The sequence below is a fragment of the Episyrphus balteatus genome, chromosome 2, assembly GCF_945859705.1.
Source record: "Episyrphus balteatus chromosome 2, idEpiBalt1.1, whole genome shotgun sequence".
Classification (NCBI taxonomy): domain Eukaryota; kingdom Metazoa; phylum Arthropoda; class Insecta; order Diptera; family Syrphidae; genus Episyrphus; species Episyrphus balteatus.
In genome coordinates, this window is record NC_079135.1 from 34,046,474 (window position 1) to 34,060,199 (window position 13,726).

A 13,726-nucleotide genomic window follows, 5' to 3' on the forward strand; every position below is an offset into this window, starting at 1 on the left:
AAAATAAAAAAGACCTCGAAAAACATTTATTTTACGAATTAATTTTATATGTACGAGTATCAATTTTATGATTGCAAAATGATAATAATAGGTGTGTTTTTTTGTTTATCTATATAGATTTTGTGCAAAAAAACGACATCGGGATTTTTGAAATCCATGCAAACATTTGGCACCACTGTTCATATACTTTGGCAGCTGTCTGTCAAAAATGTTGCTTTTGTTTTTTTTTTTATTTTAACTCCGAAGTGGGAAGGCCATTACATCCATGTTGGATGCAAACAAAAATTTTCATATGGCCATGGCATCCATGTTGGATTCAAAAAAATTGTTTTTTCACAAAAAACCAAAAATTATCTGTATATTCTTAGCTACATTTTAAGACCATGACCATTAACATTGGTTGCGTCGTTCTTGTGTTATAAGCGTTTGAAGGTAGCCATATTGAATTTTTTTTCGATTTTTTAAAAATCAAATGTGAAAACTTTTTTATTTTTATTTCTAATTTTTCGAAAAAACTTTGGTAATTTTATATACATATCTGTTCAACAATCTTATCAGGATCCATTTAAGACTTTTATCTGAAAAGTGCATTGCGTATATCTCGAGATATTTACATTTCAATGCAACCATGTCAAACAAATTTTTGATTATTTTTTTCTATGAGAGTTTTTTTCAAACCTCGTTTTCTACGCTTTTTTTTTTTTGTTAATATTTTCAGATATTTTTGTATGAACACAACAAATAAAGTACCTTGGCACTACTGTTTTTATCGAGAGAAAGTAAAATCTGGATAATTATCTGGATTTTTCAAAAATCTATACAGATAAAGTTTTTGTTGTTTTAACACGTAAATTGTTTTGATTTCAAAAATCTCGATGTCGTTTTTTTGCACAAAATCTATATAGATAAACAAAAAAACACACCTAATATGTGTTTATATCTAAATCAGGTTTAAAATATATCAAAAAGTATAATAATACCTGTGTAATTTGTATTTAAAAAGTGCAAGCGAATCGCCTGAAAACAACAAAAAATACTATAAAAAATATAAAAATTATTAAATTATTCTTTTATTTGTTTCACTTTTTCACAAATAATAGTAGGTAAGCATTTTTTTTTATTTTCAACAATCTTGAAAGAAAATTAAACCAAAATAGTTTCTATATTTTTTGTAGTATTTGTTGTTGTTTTCCTGCGATTTGCTTCTCTTTTTGGAGACAAATTAAATAGGAATTATTATTCTTTTTGATATATTTTAAACCTGATTTAGATATAAACACATATTATTATCATTTTACAATCATAAAATTGATACTCGTTCATATAAAATTAATTCGTAAAATAAATGTCTTTCGAGGTCTTTTTTGTTTTTTTCTTATGGAAACTACATTGAACTGCAAATCGAAAAAAAAATCTATATCATTTTCGGGTTGTCGCTACAAGTGGTAGATGGCGTGGAAAGCTATTTCCCAAGTCACAATATGGACTGCTAGTCGTTTGACTTTTCCATACAAAAATTGAAAAAAATGATTCCACATCTTTCTAGCTCTACTAGCGATATAACCTTAGACGGCGAAAAGAGGAAACTTTTAGTGAATGACATCTGTCGTTAAAAGTTAGTGCTTTCTCTGTTTTTCTATATTTGTTCCTTTCGCACTTCTTCAAAAATGTTGCACTTATTCTCCGCTTTTTTTTAGGGCGCTAGTATCGCGAAGAAACAAGTGGAACCAACCTGAATATGCTTCTAGCAGTCCATATATATATTAAGTCAATGGTCTTGTATCGTTGTAAAAGTGCAAAAGTGTAATACCCGCCGTCGTACACCTAGCGTTCACCGAACTAACATTTCAGCTTCCTTTAAGGTATTACAATAGCTACATTTCAGCTTCTTTTAAACTTTAGTAAGGTTGTTGGGCATGGCAAGTTTGATCCTCTATAAGAATTTTAAACAAACTTTACCGAAGCTCTAACGAAGCTTTGAGATTTGACAGATAGCTTCGGAAGAGCTTGTATAGCTCTTTAAAAAATGTCTTATAAAAATTTTAAAAAAATAACTACAAAAACAAAAATGAATTCTTTTTTAACTGGTTTTAAATCATGAATTTTATCTTTTGATCTGATATTATATATAACATTTCATTAGTTTTTAGTATATATATTAATAATAATTTTAAAAGTATATAATTTTTTTACCACACCCAGGAATCGAACTTCGTATCTGCTTGGTGGTAGTCCATCACCACTCTACCCACTCGGCCATATCCTAGTATATTCATTAATGAAATCAAAAACTTAATCAGTTCAGATAGCAAAAAAATGTCCGAGCTAAATTATTCAATGTCAAAACCAAAAAGTGTCCGAGCTAGATTATTCAATATCAAAACAAAAATCGAATACAAAACTTGGTAATTTCTGTAAATCTTCTATAAATTCATTAAACAGGCACAAATACCCGTACCGCGTCCTGTACCTCTACCGCGTACCCTCCGGTGTGGCCAAGCCTTTAAGGCTTGGCCACACTGGAGGGTATGCGGTAGCGGTACGGGTAGCGGTGAGGGTACTTGTATGAAAAAAATTCAAAACTGACACATCAACGTTCAGGTGTGGAATTTTTTTAGTACAAATATCGTTACCGCTATACCGCATACCCTCCGGTGTGGCCAAGCCTTTAATCAGTTCAAATAGCAGAAATGTCAAAAAAATGTCTGAGCTAAATTATTCAATGTCAAAACCAAAAAGTGTCCGAGCTAGATTATTCAATATCAAAACCAAAAATCAAATACTAAACTTGGTCATTACTGTAAAGCAGGCATGTCAAACTTGCGGCCCGCGGGCCGCATGCGGCCCACATCGTATATTTGTGCGGCCCAAGCTTAATTTAGGTACAACTTGCATTTTCAATTTTTACATTTAATTTTAGTTATAAAATAAAATTTAAATGTCTCTAATGAACACGAACAAACCGGGGAATCCAATAAAATTGTTTTGAATTTCTCCATTTCAACACGATGTTCACTGCAGAGATTTTAACTTTTTGCTATTTATGTCGCAATTTAGAATTTCCAGCTTATTTGAGTTCTTGATGGGTGAAAAGGTAAACAAACATTTTTTGTATTGAAAACAAGCTTTTTTTTGCTGTATTTAGTATTGGAGTGGAGTTTGACCAATGGGAAAACAGTGAAAAAGTTCCATACGATTTGTTTCATCCTAAGTGAATTTTTGGGAATAAGCTCTGAATTTGTTTATTTGTACAAAATATTTAAGGTCCATTTTCTTCACTCGGAGTTGAACATAACTTGAGAAGTTTTAATATAAAAATTCTCAAGTTTTGTTCAACTCCGAGTGAAGAAAATGGACCTAAGTCGACTTCCAAGCAACCGAAAATTAGATTTCCAGTCGACTTGCAGTCGCTACTTTTTTCTTAAATGAACACCAATGCAAATATTTTCGCTACTTTGTCCCGAAAAATCCATCCTTTTTTAATCTCTTTTTGAGACGGGTTTATAAATATAGAATCAGTACGTAATCATTTGCAAATGGAGCTAATCGAAATCCAGTGTGGCTCCGTTTAAAGATATAAATTCGATGAAGCTGGGATACCTGAATTTTACAAGTATCTAACAAGCAGATTTGAGAACACTCGAAAATTGGCATATGAAATCATTTGTATGTTTGGAAGCACTTCATCGATGCGAGCAGCAGTTTTCACTTATGAATCGAAATGAGTCACCTGTTAAATCCAGAATAACAGATCTACGCCTTGGGTCTGTTTTAAAAGTAATAACTTCTAAAAAATTTTCATCACAAGTAGAGAAGATGGTACAGAAAAGAGATGCCAAGTGTCAGGCAGAAAACATTAATATTACTACATATTGTTCTTGTTCTTTTATAAAAATAAATCTGTTTCGTAAAAATTCTAATATCTTTTTTTTTGCGGCCCATAGAAATTTAGATCCTGCTATTTTGGCCCGTGAATGCCATTGAGTTTGACAAGCCTGCTGTAAAGCTCCTATAAACTCACTAAGCAGGCTTTTCCGAAAACAAACTTTTTTCGTTTAAGTTTCTTTAACAGTATTTAAACAACTTATTAGAACAACGAAATAATAAAGAAAGGTAGGCCTAAAAACTCCTGGTACAAGCAAATGCAAAAACACCAGCATTCAGTTGGCCTCAGAAACGGAACAATACAAAACCGGGAGGCTTGCCGCCGATTTCTGAGGTCAACCCGGCGAACCCCACAGGCGGATCACTAGTGTGAAGCAGTAACGTGGGAAGGTTATGATCCCCTTGACATCGAGATCATAACAGCGCCGAGAAAAAGGAAGAAGAAGAAGAATTAGAAGTTGTTAAAAAAGTTCGAACTTCTATAAGCAAGCTCAATACAAGCTGTATAAAAAGTAGTACCTGTGAAATCTCAATTTATAGAAGCTGTTGTGCTAGTTGGGAAGGTGCTGGCTTGGTATGCAGAGGTACGTGGGATCGATTCCTGGCGGGGCCATTTGTGAAAAAAATAAAAAATGTGTTCTTTTTCAATTAAAATAAAATTCTTCCTATTTCAGAACGACAGGAAAAGCATTGACATGGTCAAAAAAGAAGAAAAAACAAAATAGAAAAAAATTAAAAGAAAAAAAAAATCAATAAAATCTTTTTTTTTTTAATTCATAAATTCAACATCTTATAACAACCTCCATAAGGCCTTATTATAACATCCAATGCAAATGATAGTTTCCTTAGCGAAGCTATAGTTTCCCTAAAATGTTTCATTGTTTTGTAAAAAGGCCTGCATAAGGTCGTTTTACGCTGTTCGTCACAAGCTATTAGCTTGTGAATTGCCTGTGGAGGAAGGTCTTGGGGAAATTCGGTAATGTGCGCCAAAATGAGTCGCATAAGACTTGTCCTTCTTCTTAAACAAGTCAAAAAATAGCTTGCATTGACCCTTATGAAAGCTAAATTGTTACTTGGGTGATTTGTATAAGACCTGTCCTTCTTGCTATGAAAGCCAAAAAATAGCTTGCATTGACCCTTATGAAAGCTAAATTGTTACTTGGGGTTGTAGTTTAAAGGCTTAACTACATACACCACTTTTTGAAAAAGTACAAAAGTGAAAATATTTTTTTTCTGGCTAGCGCAATTGTTTTTGTGTTTATTAGACCAAAAAATAAGCTTTCTGCACTATTTGTTTTAATTTTTCAGGCCGAAAAACTGTACAAAAATGCGTTTAAAAATTTTCACTTTTGTACTTTTTCACGGAACGGGGTTATTTTTCATATTTAAGGCTTGGCCACACCGGAGGGTACGCGGTAGAGGTACAGGTAACGGTACGGGTATTTGTATGGAAAAAATTCCAAACTGACACATCAACGTTCGGGTGTGGAATTTTTTTAATACAAATATCGTTGCCGCTACCCGTACCGCTACCGCGTACCCTCCGGTGTGGCCAAGCCTTTACTACTTCATTTTTCAAGTCATTTCTGCTGAGTCATCGTGTAACCGTTGATCAAACAAATAATTGATAAAAACACTACCCTACCTACAAAACATAGAAAAATTCCTCATAGCCATCCCTGTATTATTTTCAAGTGTCAAAAAATTTTCCAGTCGCAGTAGTAGTAGAACAAGGCAAAATAGAATAATAAATTCAACCGGCAAAGAAAGTCGAAGCAAAAATAATTTATTCAATTTTAAACCAACTCAAAGCAAATCTAAACAAAAAGTAAGCTTTATGTAACAAATAAATTTAAAAATTTCAATTTATTTAAACATTTCCATCCAAGACAATTTTCAGTAAAATTTCATTTGATTTCATCATAATCAGTGCACTTTGCACTTCTGTGTCGATTTCTTTCATTTCTTTGTATGAATTTGCTTTAAAAAATCTATTTTTACATTTTCCCCCTATGCAATGAACTGTAAATTAAAACGAAAAACACATCCATTTTAAAGTATTTTCGACTTCTGGAGAAGGTTGTTACTTTTTACACTTCTTTTTTAGACAAATTTGTTCTCGAAGTTTTGCAAAATGACATCATTGTTGCATTTCATCATTGGAGCCCTGTAACTGCCCTTGGTGGTTGTTATTATTATTACTCACAAGCACAAGTAATTATTATTAATATTTCTTTATTTAAATAGTAAGTTATTGTATTCACTTTTTTCCAATTTTCGTTCTGCCTAAATTCATTAATCTTTTTTACTATCTGCTTCAAACTTAAATTTGTTGTTGCATTTCTTTTATCGAATAGTTAGTCAGTCGTCTTTCTATAAAGATAAACAAAATTGTTTGATTATTGAGGGCTCGGTTGAATTTTTTTTTCAATTTTATTGAATGTGCAAGTCATTGAACGACAACCTTTGCCTACAAAATAAAAATTCCATGTTGAAAGTTTCATATCTCAAGTATGTAGTTTCTTGTCGTCGTTTGTGTGGAGTGGGTCTGTTTGTATTTTTTCGTTTTTCTGTTAAAATGGGATCCTCTTCATCGAAGGTATTCATAAAAATCTTTTATTTGTTAATGATAAAGGAATTAAGTTTATTTCCGTATTAGTATGATTCATTTTTTATTTGGTAGAGAAAAAGAGTCTTTTTATATGTTGACTATGTTTTTTTCTTTTGTGTTAAAATTAAAATGAAAGTATCTATGCGAAATTTTTCACTTCTAGTAATTACTTCACACTGTTAAGCTAAATTTATTATTATTGTGATAACATATTCGATAATTATATTGTCTACTGTTGTGGCTTATCAAAGAAAGTCACGAAATAGGTTTGTGTGTGTGTGTGACAAATTCATATCTGAAGACACAATTGCTTATGAACTATACATGTTTTTCAAAACCTATTCTCATCTAAATGAGGTTGCGCTATGTCCTATCATGCAAGTTAATGATTTACGATACTTCAAAAAAATTTAGTTTATAATAATTACACTGGCCAACAATTTTCAACTTTTTAAAATTTTCCGAAATGATTTATATCAAATTTTATAGATTTGGGTTCAGTCAGCTCAAAAATCATATTGGTTTCTTTCTAGCAAAACTAGTTTTTTGAAATATTTAATTTTTCATATTTGGGGAATATTCATACTAATTTTAAAGTTTTCTAATTTCGAGCGTTTATTAGCTGCGTTCCTTTGGAAATATTTATCTACTGCTTAGTACTTAAAGCTGCTTTGAACTACTTTTTCAGTATAGCAAAAGTAGTTCAAAGTAGTTTTAAGTACTAAGCAGTAGATAAATGTTTCCAAAGGAACGCAGCTATTAAAATTTTCACATATTTATTTCAAGGAGCTCTATTTTTTGAAATATTTTAGTTTTCCATATTTTGCGGTTAATTTCGTAATAATTTTAAAGTTATGCTTATTTTAACTATAAACTATAATATATATATAGCCCTGGCGAGGTAATCCGTCGGAGCGGAAATTTTCCGATTTCATACAAAATATGCTTCGAGGTGTGTTTTCGACAGGTAAAAACCGTCCGATTCGGATGAAATCGGAAAACATCCGCTACGACGGATTATCTCGCTAAGGCCGATAATCAAAATACAAGAATGTAATTTTATATCTATATGCGTCCAATTATTGAATTTAAAAGCCTGGCAAGTTTAATTACCGAGTTTTTAATTTATTAATATGAGCAGCTTAAATCCACAGTATTTCACATTCCAAATACTTATAAGAACTCGTTTTTTTCCACTTGATAAAGAATTCAATCTTAACGATGCGATTAAGAGCGACTATGTTTTGGTATCTTTTCTATTTAATTTCTTGTTGAAAGCTATAAAGGTAGAGCCCATATTGTCGATAGCCACGGTGACAATTTGTTAGAGAGAACAGGCCTTTTTTTGTTACTGGATGCTCTTTAACATTTTAACTAAAAGAGGACGGTTGCTTGATTGATATTTTGCCGACCTATAAGATCTATTGTGCCCCCATTTTAAGCTGGCTGAGTTGATTCCTCATACTACAGCTCCTCCTCCAACTTGATATTTTAATAACATTTTCTCCTATTCCGGGGCAGTTGCTGGTTCTCTTTTTTCTAAATTGTTCTCCTAATGTCCTCTTTTCTCAAATAGTTTTTTGTTTAATTAAACATTTTATATGAGTAGAAAATTAAAATTTCAAAAAACATAGTTTTACTTTTTTTCAAGACACTTCCGAATAATTGCTGCCACCATGTAAGATTCTATGTACGTCATGAGTGTATTTTAACGCGCTATTGGTTTGAATAAATAGATTTCAACTGTGTTGTAAAAAAAAATTCACAAGAACATGCCTTTTTTTTTTGCGAATTAAACTTACCCCTCTTAATTAAAGTACAAATAAAAAATCTTTGTTTGTTTGGATGGTATAGAACTACGGGGTATTTGCAAAACAACGTTTTCTAAACTCGTTCTGTACCTTTTAATATAAAAAATGTATGCCCCTTGGAAACCTCATGAGGAGTATTGTAGTAAGACATTCCTGCTTTGGAATTGATTTTTAATCTGAGGCTGCCAAGAGTTGATTTTTTTTAATCTAATTTTAAAAAATTTTTAGAATGAAATTTATAATGTGCAACTTGATCTTTTCATAATCGAGGCTGAGAATTTTCTCAGTTTCTATAATAAACAAAAAATTCAGGAAACTCTAAAGTGTTCCTCACTAAATTGAAGCCAATACGGAAGAGACCAAATTGCTGATCATCTCCATAGGTCCAGTGTCCAGAGAAACTTTACTATTGCTGTACCAGTTTTTTCTAAATTAAATTCGAGAAAAAACACAAAAACAATAAATACTGAATTAACGATTAAACATAAATAAAATAAATACTGAAGTCATTATTATACATGAGATCAAGTATCGCAATAAACACGCAATATCAAACAAATTTAAATTTATTTACTATCTTATCACGGAAGGTTTTCATATACATTAGACTGGGCCAAAAAAAATAAAATATTTTTTTTTTGAAAGTTACTTCGAAAATCTTGTTCAGGATGAAGAAAAAAAAATTTGGTGAAAATTTGAGCCGTTAAAAAAAATTTTAAGAGGTCTATCATCGGTGTTTTTTATTTTTATACATGATATGATGTTTTACAACAGAACTGCTAGACGATCAAAGTAAAAAAAATTTCTGTTCATTTTTTCTTATATAGAATTAAATTTCCTACAAAAAAGATCCAATTGAAAATTTTCGTCAGACGAGCCGTATTCGAGTAATTAAGCTTTTTAAATCGAAGTGTTTTTTCAATTTGCCTGTTTCACTTTGGAATTTTGTGATGAGCAAATAAGTGAATAGAAAAATAAAACCTCGACAGATTCTTATAGGAAATTTAATTCTCTACAAAAAAGGTCTCTTAGTAATTTTCCCTAAATTGAGTTTTGAAGAAGTTATTCACGGTTTAAATCTAGAAAACAATTAAAAAATCAATTTTCAATTTCAAAATTTTTTAATTCACTGAAAATTCAATATTTTCAAATTAGCAAGATGTTTTCTTGTAGGGAATTAAACGTTCTATAAAAAGTTCCTTGGCAGCAAATTAATTGCTTTAACCGTTAAGAAGATATTCGTATCAAAACCAATGCCCACTGATTTCAATAATTTTCTTATGACAAGTATGCATTTGCGATTTGAATACGATTATCTTCTAAACGGTTAAAGCAATTAATTTGCTGCCAAGGAACTTTTTATAGAACGTTTAATTCCCTACAAGAAAACATCTTGCTAATTTGAAAATATTGAATTTTCAGTGAATTAGAAAATTTTGAAATTGAAAATTGATTTTTTAATTTTTTTCTCGATTTAAATCGTGAATAACTTCTTCAAAACTCAATTTAGGGAAAATTACTAAGAGACCTTTTTTGTAGAGAATTAAATTTCCTATAAGAATCTGTCGAGGTTTTATTTTTCTATTCACTTATTTGCTCATCACAAAATTCCAAAGTGAAACAGGCAAATTGAAAAAACACTTGGATTTAAAAAGCTTAATTACTCGAATACGGCTCGTCTGACGAAAATTTTCAATTAGATCTTTTTTGTAGGAAATTTAATTCTATATAAGAAAAAATGAACAGACATTTTTTTTACTTTGATCGTCTAGCAGTTCTGTTGTAAAACATCATATCATGTATAAAAATAAAAAACACCGATGATAGACCTCTTAAAATTTTTTTTAACGGCTCAAATTTTCACCAAATTTTTTTTTCATCATCCTGAACAAGATTTTCGAAGTAACTTTCAAAAAAAAAAATATTTTATTTTTTTGGCCCAGTCTAATATAGATATTAAAAAATATTTCACTCCTAACCAAATTATTAGTCATAAAAACAAACCACTTCATATTCTACACTGAGATTATCATTTAATTCACGATAAATTATTAAAATTACTATACACTTTAATCGTTACACACATACATTTTTTAAACGACTTAATGTCGAAAGCGATCTCTTGTTCCAATTTGAACTTTATTGGTTATGCCATAAAGAATTTTGCCCCTTTTTGTTTTTTAATTTAACAGCTGTGAAATTAATTAGAAACTCTCCATTTTGGAGTTAACCCTTAATCTAAAAACGTGAAATTAGTATTTTTGGACGCATCACTTTTTCATGAGTATGTAATCAGGAAGCTAGCAACATTGGAACATGATACATTTTAAGTCGTTTTCCATATTTTGCAGAAAAATGACACTTTGATGAATTTATTCCTGGAAAGTCAGGGAATATAAGGGAAAGTAAAACCGTTATTATCATCATTATCACTCCTGGTGCGGTATTCGTTTGGAGAGATCCGAAAAGTAACAAACCTCCGATAGGAACTCAAATTGCGTCCGGGATATCCCTTGAGGAACAAAATAAATGAATCATAAAATCTTGTTAATTTTCATAAAAAAACCTATTCCTTACTACGAAATAAATATCAAAAGAAGAATTCTTCTCATTTCGAACAAACCAGAGAAAAATGTCTTCCAAACGGATAACTGAATAACATTGCATATGAATAGCTGAGAGTATTTGAAATATTTATACAGGGTGTCCCACAGTCACCGCCCCAAACGAAAACCATGGATTCCTGAGGTCATTTTAAGTCGAAAAACTTAAGAGGTAATTTTCTCGTTTTCGAGTTACCACGGTTTTTATGATTTTTGTTCTCTTTTCCCTTATCTGGCTTTATCTTTGCCAAACTACGTTTGATTTGAAAAATTTTTTTTACAACCAATCAAGAATTTATTACAGTTTTAGTTTGTCTCAAAACTTTTTTTTCTGCGGACAACCGTTTCTCCACAATTTTGCATCAAACACAATTTTCTTCCTTTTTTAAGTTGTTTTTTACACTTTCATATCAGTCAAAAAAACACGTTAATGAGTATTAATTTTTTGTGCTTTTTATTAAAGCCCAGTTTATTTTCATAAAAAAAATAAGTTTTATTTCATAAAAAAGGCTACTGAAATTAATTAAAAAAAATAAACAAACTGAGTGAATTAAAAAAAAAAATAATTTTTAAATACAAAATTTATTTAAATGAATTAAAACTTTTTCTGAGCTTTATTTATTTGTTCTTTTCTTAACCACAATAGCTCAGAAAAAGTTTTAATTCATTTAAATTAATTTTTTATTTAAAAATTATTTTTTTTTTAATTCACTCAGTTTGTTTATTTTTTTTTAATTACTTTCAGTAGCCTTTTTTATGAAACAAAACTTATTTTTTTTATAAAAATAAACTGGGCTTTAATAAAAAGCACAAAAAATTAATACTCATTAACGTGTTTTTTTGACTTAAATGATATGAAAGTGTAAAAAACAACTTAAAAAAGGAAGAAAATTGTGTTTGATGCAAAATTGTGGAGAAACGGTTGTCCGCAGAAAAAAAAGTTTTGAGACAAACTAAAACTGTAATAAATTCTTGGTTGGTTGTAAACAAAATTTTTCAAATCAAACGTAGTTTGGCAAAGATAAAGCTAGATAAGGGAAAAGAGAACAAAAATCATAAAAACCGTGGTAACTCGAAAACGGGACGAAAACGAGAAAATTACCTCTTAAGTTTTTCGACTTAAATGACCTCAGGAATCCATGGTTTTCGTTTGGGGCGGTGACTGTGGGACACCCTGTATACATATGTAGTTTGAAAAGCTTTTCCGTAGTAAAATTATTACATCTCATAGTTTGAGATCCGACAACGCTTAAATGTTTTGTCTTTCCTTAAATTTGATTTCAACTATTACAGTAGCAAAAGTCTTAACTGTTTTCAACACTTTTGTAGAGTGTAATATTTACAATGATCGATACTAAAAATATCCATTTTTTTTGCAGAAACAATTTATTCATTGTTATCTTTCCGAATGGAATTTTATTATTCTTGAATTAAAAAAAAAAACTATTTTGTAAGGCACTCAAAGTCAGTATTGATCTGATAAGTGTAACATTAGGTTTCTAATTACTTTTTAATTGCCTTGCCCCTTTTCTTCCTTCTATATACAATCAATGTTAAATTTTTAAACAAATAAAGTAGTACATATGTAATAACCTTGACCTTCATACAAAAAAGTCAATCTATTTAAATTATGTATTACTGTTTGACCGAACCCCTTTTAAAAAATGTATGAAATTGCGTGACTGACTATCAAATCGAATTCTCCTGCCAACTCTTTCATGCAATACAATCTGGACAATTTGAAAAAAAAAATAAACTTTCATTTAATTACATCTGATTTAACTTCACTTCCAGCAGCTGCTATGCTTCCAAGTAATTTTCTCAGAACCAGCCGATTAGCGGCCAAGAATTTCATGCGCACGCTTGCCTACAGAACTTCAAATCCACATCATGGTTTAAAAGCAGCCATAATCCCATCGGTGTCTGTTGCTGGCGTTCGATTGGGTTTAGTTTTGTTGCCATTTCAAAGTTTACCACTTGTGCAAGTGGTTCGGTGTGCTTCTGCTGACGCCAACGATGTGAGTAAGAGTTCTGTAATACAAATTAGTTTTGCCCATGTTAACATTTGTGCCTCCAGTTGTCTTGCTAACCTTATATCGTTTTCCTGATTTTGCTATTTAACTTAGAATAAACCAATTAATTTTCAATAAATTCTTTGAATAATAATTTTTTTTTGAATTTTCCTTTTGTTGCAGACCAACGTCATGTCTGAAGAAGCCAAGAACGCAAAATCAATTTACGACTTCACTGTCAAGGACACTCATGGCAATGAAGTGTCATTGGAAAAGTACAGAGGAAATGTTGTGTTGGTTGTCAACATTGCATCACAATGTGGTCTAACCAAGAACAATTACCAAAAGCTCACAGAGTTGAAGGAAAAGTACGGAGATAAGGGATTAAAAATCTTGAACTTCCCCTGCAATCAATTCAATTCACAAATGCCTGAAGGTGATGGTGAAGCAATGGTTTGCCATTTGAGGGACGCCAAGGCTGATATTGGAGATGTTTTCCAAAAGGTGAGTTTTTTTCTTTACGTTTATTAAATATCTTATCATTGATGTGTTGTTGTTCACAGATTGATGTTAACGGCAAAGAGGCTCATCCACTTTACCAGTACCTGAAGGACAAACAAAGTGGTACTCTGACCAGTGGCATTAAATGGAATTTCACAAAATTCCTGGTTAACAAAGATGGTATCCCCGTTGATCGTTATGCACCAACAACAGATCCTATGGATATTGCTAAAGATATTGAGAAGTTGTTGTAAGATGTAATGGCGAAATTAAAAAAATATTTATTTTTCTGCTGATAACAAA

General features: G+C 30.9%; 1 protein-coding gene and 1 long non-coding RNA gene across 6 annotated transcripts; one reads left to right on the plus strand and one right to left on the minus strand.

Annotated features, from left to right (window-relative positions):
* Positions 1-5,578: 5,578 nt before the first annotated feature.
* LOC129910650 (uncharacterized) lies at positions 5,579-13,726 on the plus strand. 5 transcript variants are annotated; one of them, XM_055988106.1, is made up of 4 exons: positions 5,598-5,713; positions 12,705-12,928; positions 13,106-13,426; positions 13,486-13,726. In XM_055988106.1, the coding sequence occupies exons 2-4, from the start codon at positions 12,713-12,715 to the stop codon at positions 13,675-13,677; spliced, it is 729 nt and encodes a 242-aa protein (XP_055844081.1). In that variant the 5' UTR covers positions 5,598-5,713; positions 12,705-12,712; the 3' UTR covers positions 13,678-13,726. The 5 variants fall into 5 exon arrangements, with proteins under 5 accessions (XP_055844085.1, XP_055844081.1, XP_055844082.1 ...); XM_055988107.1 differs by having other exon boundaries at positions 12,708-12,928; XM_055988109.1 differs by lacking the exon at positions 12,705-12,928 and adding an exon at positions 5,993-6,099 and having other exon boundaries at positions 5,696-5,713.
* LOC129910651 (uncharacterized) lies at positions 5,936-6,469 on the minus strand. Its single transcript, XR_008771539.1, has 2 exons — positions 6,350-6,469; positions 5,936-6,258 (listed from the first exon to the last, which is right to left on the minus strand). It is a non-coding gene; the product is annotated as an uncharacterized LOC129910651 (long non-coding RNA).

Coding starts and splice junctions, on each gene's coding strand:
- LOC129910650 (XM_055988106.1), top strand. CDS start 12,713: ATGCTTCCAAGTAATTTTCTCAGAACCAGCCGATTAGCGGCCAAGAAT. Junction 12,929..13,105: donor CTTCTGCTGACGCCAACGAT/GTGAGTAAGAGT, acceptor CTTTTGTTGCAG/ACCAACGTCATGTCTGAAGA. Junction 13,427..13,485: donor TTGGAGATGTTTTCCAAAAG/GTGAGTTTTTTT, acceptor TGTTGTTCACAG/ATTGATGTTAACGGCAAAGA.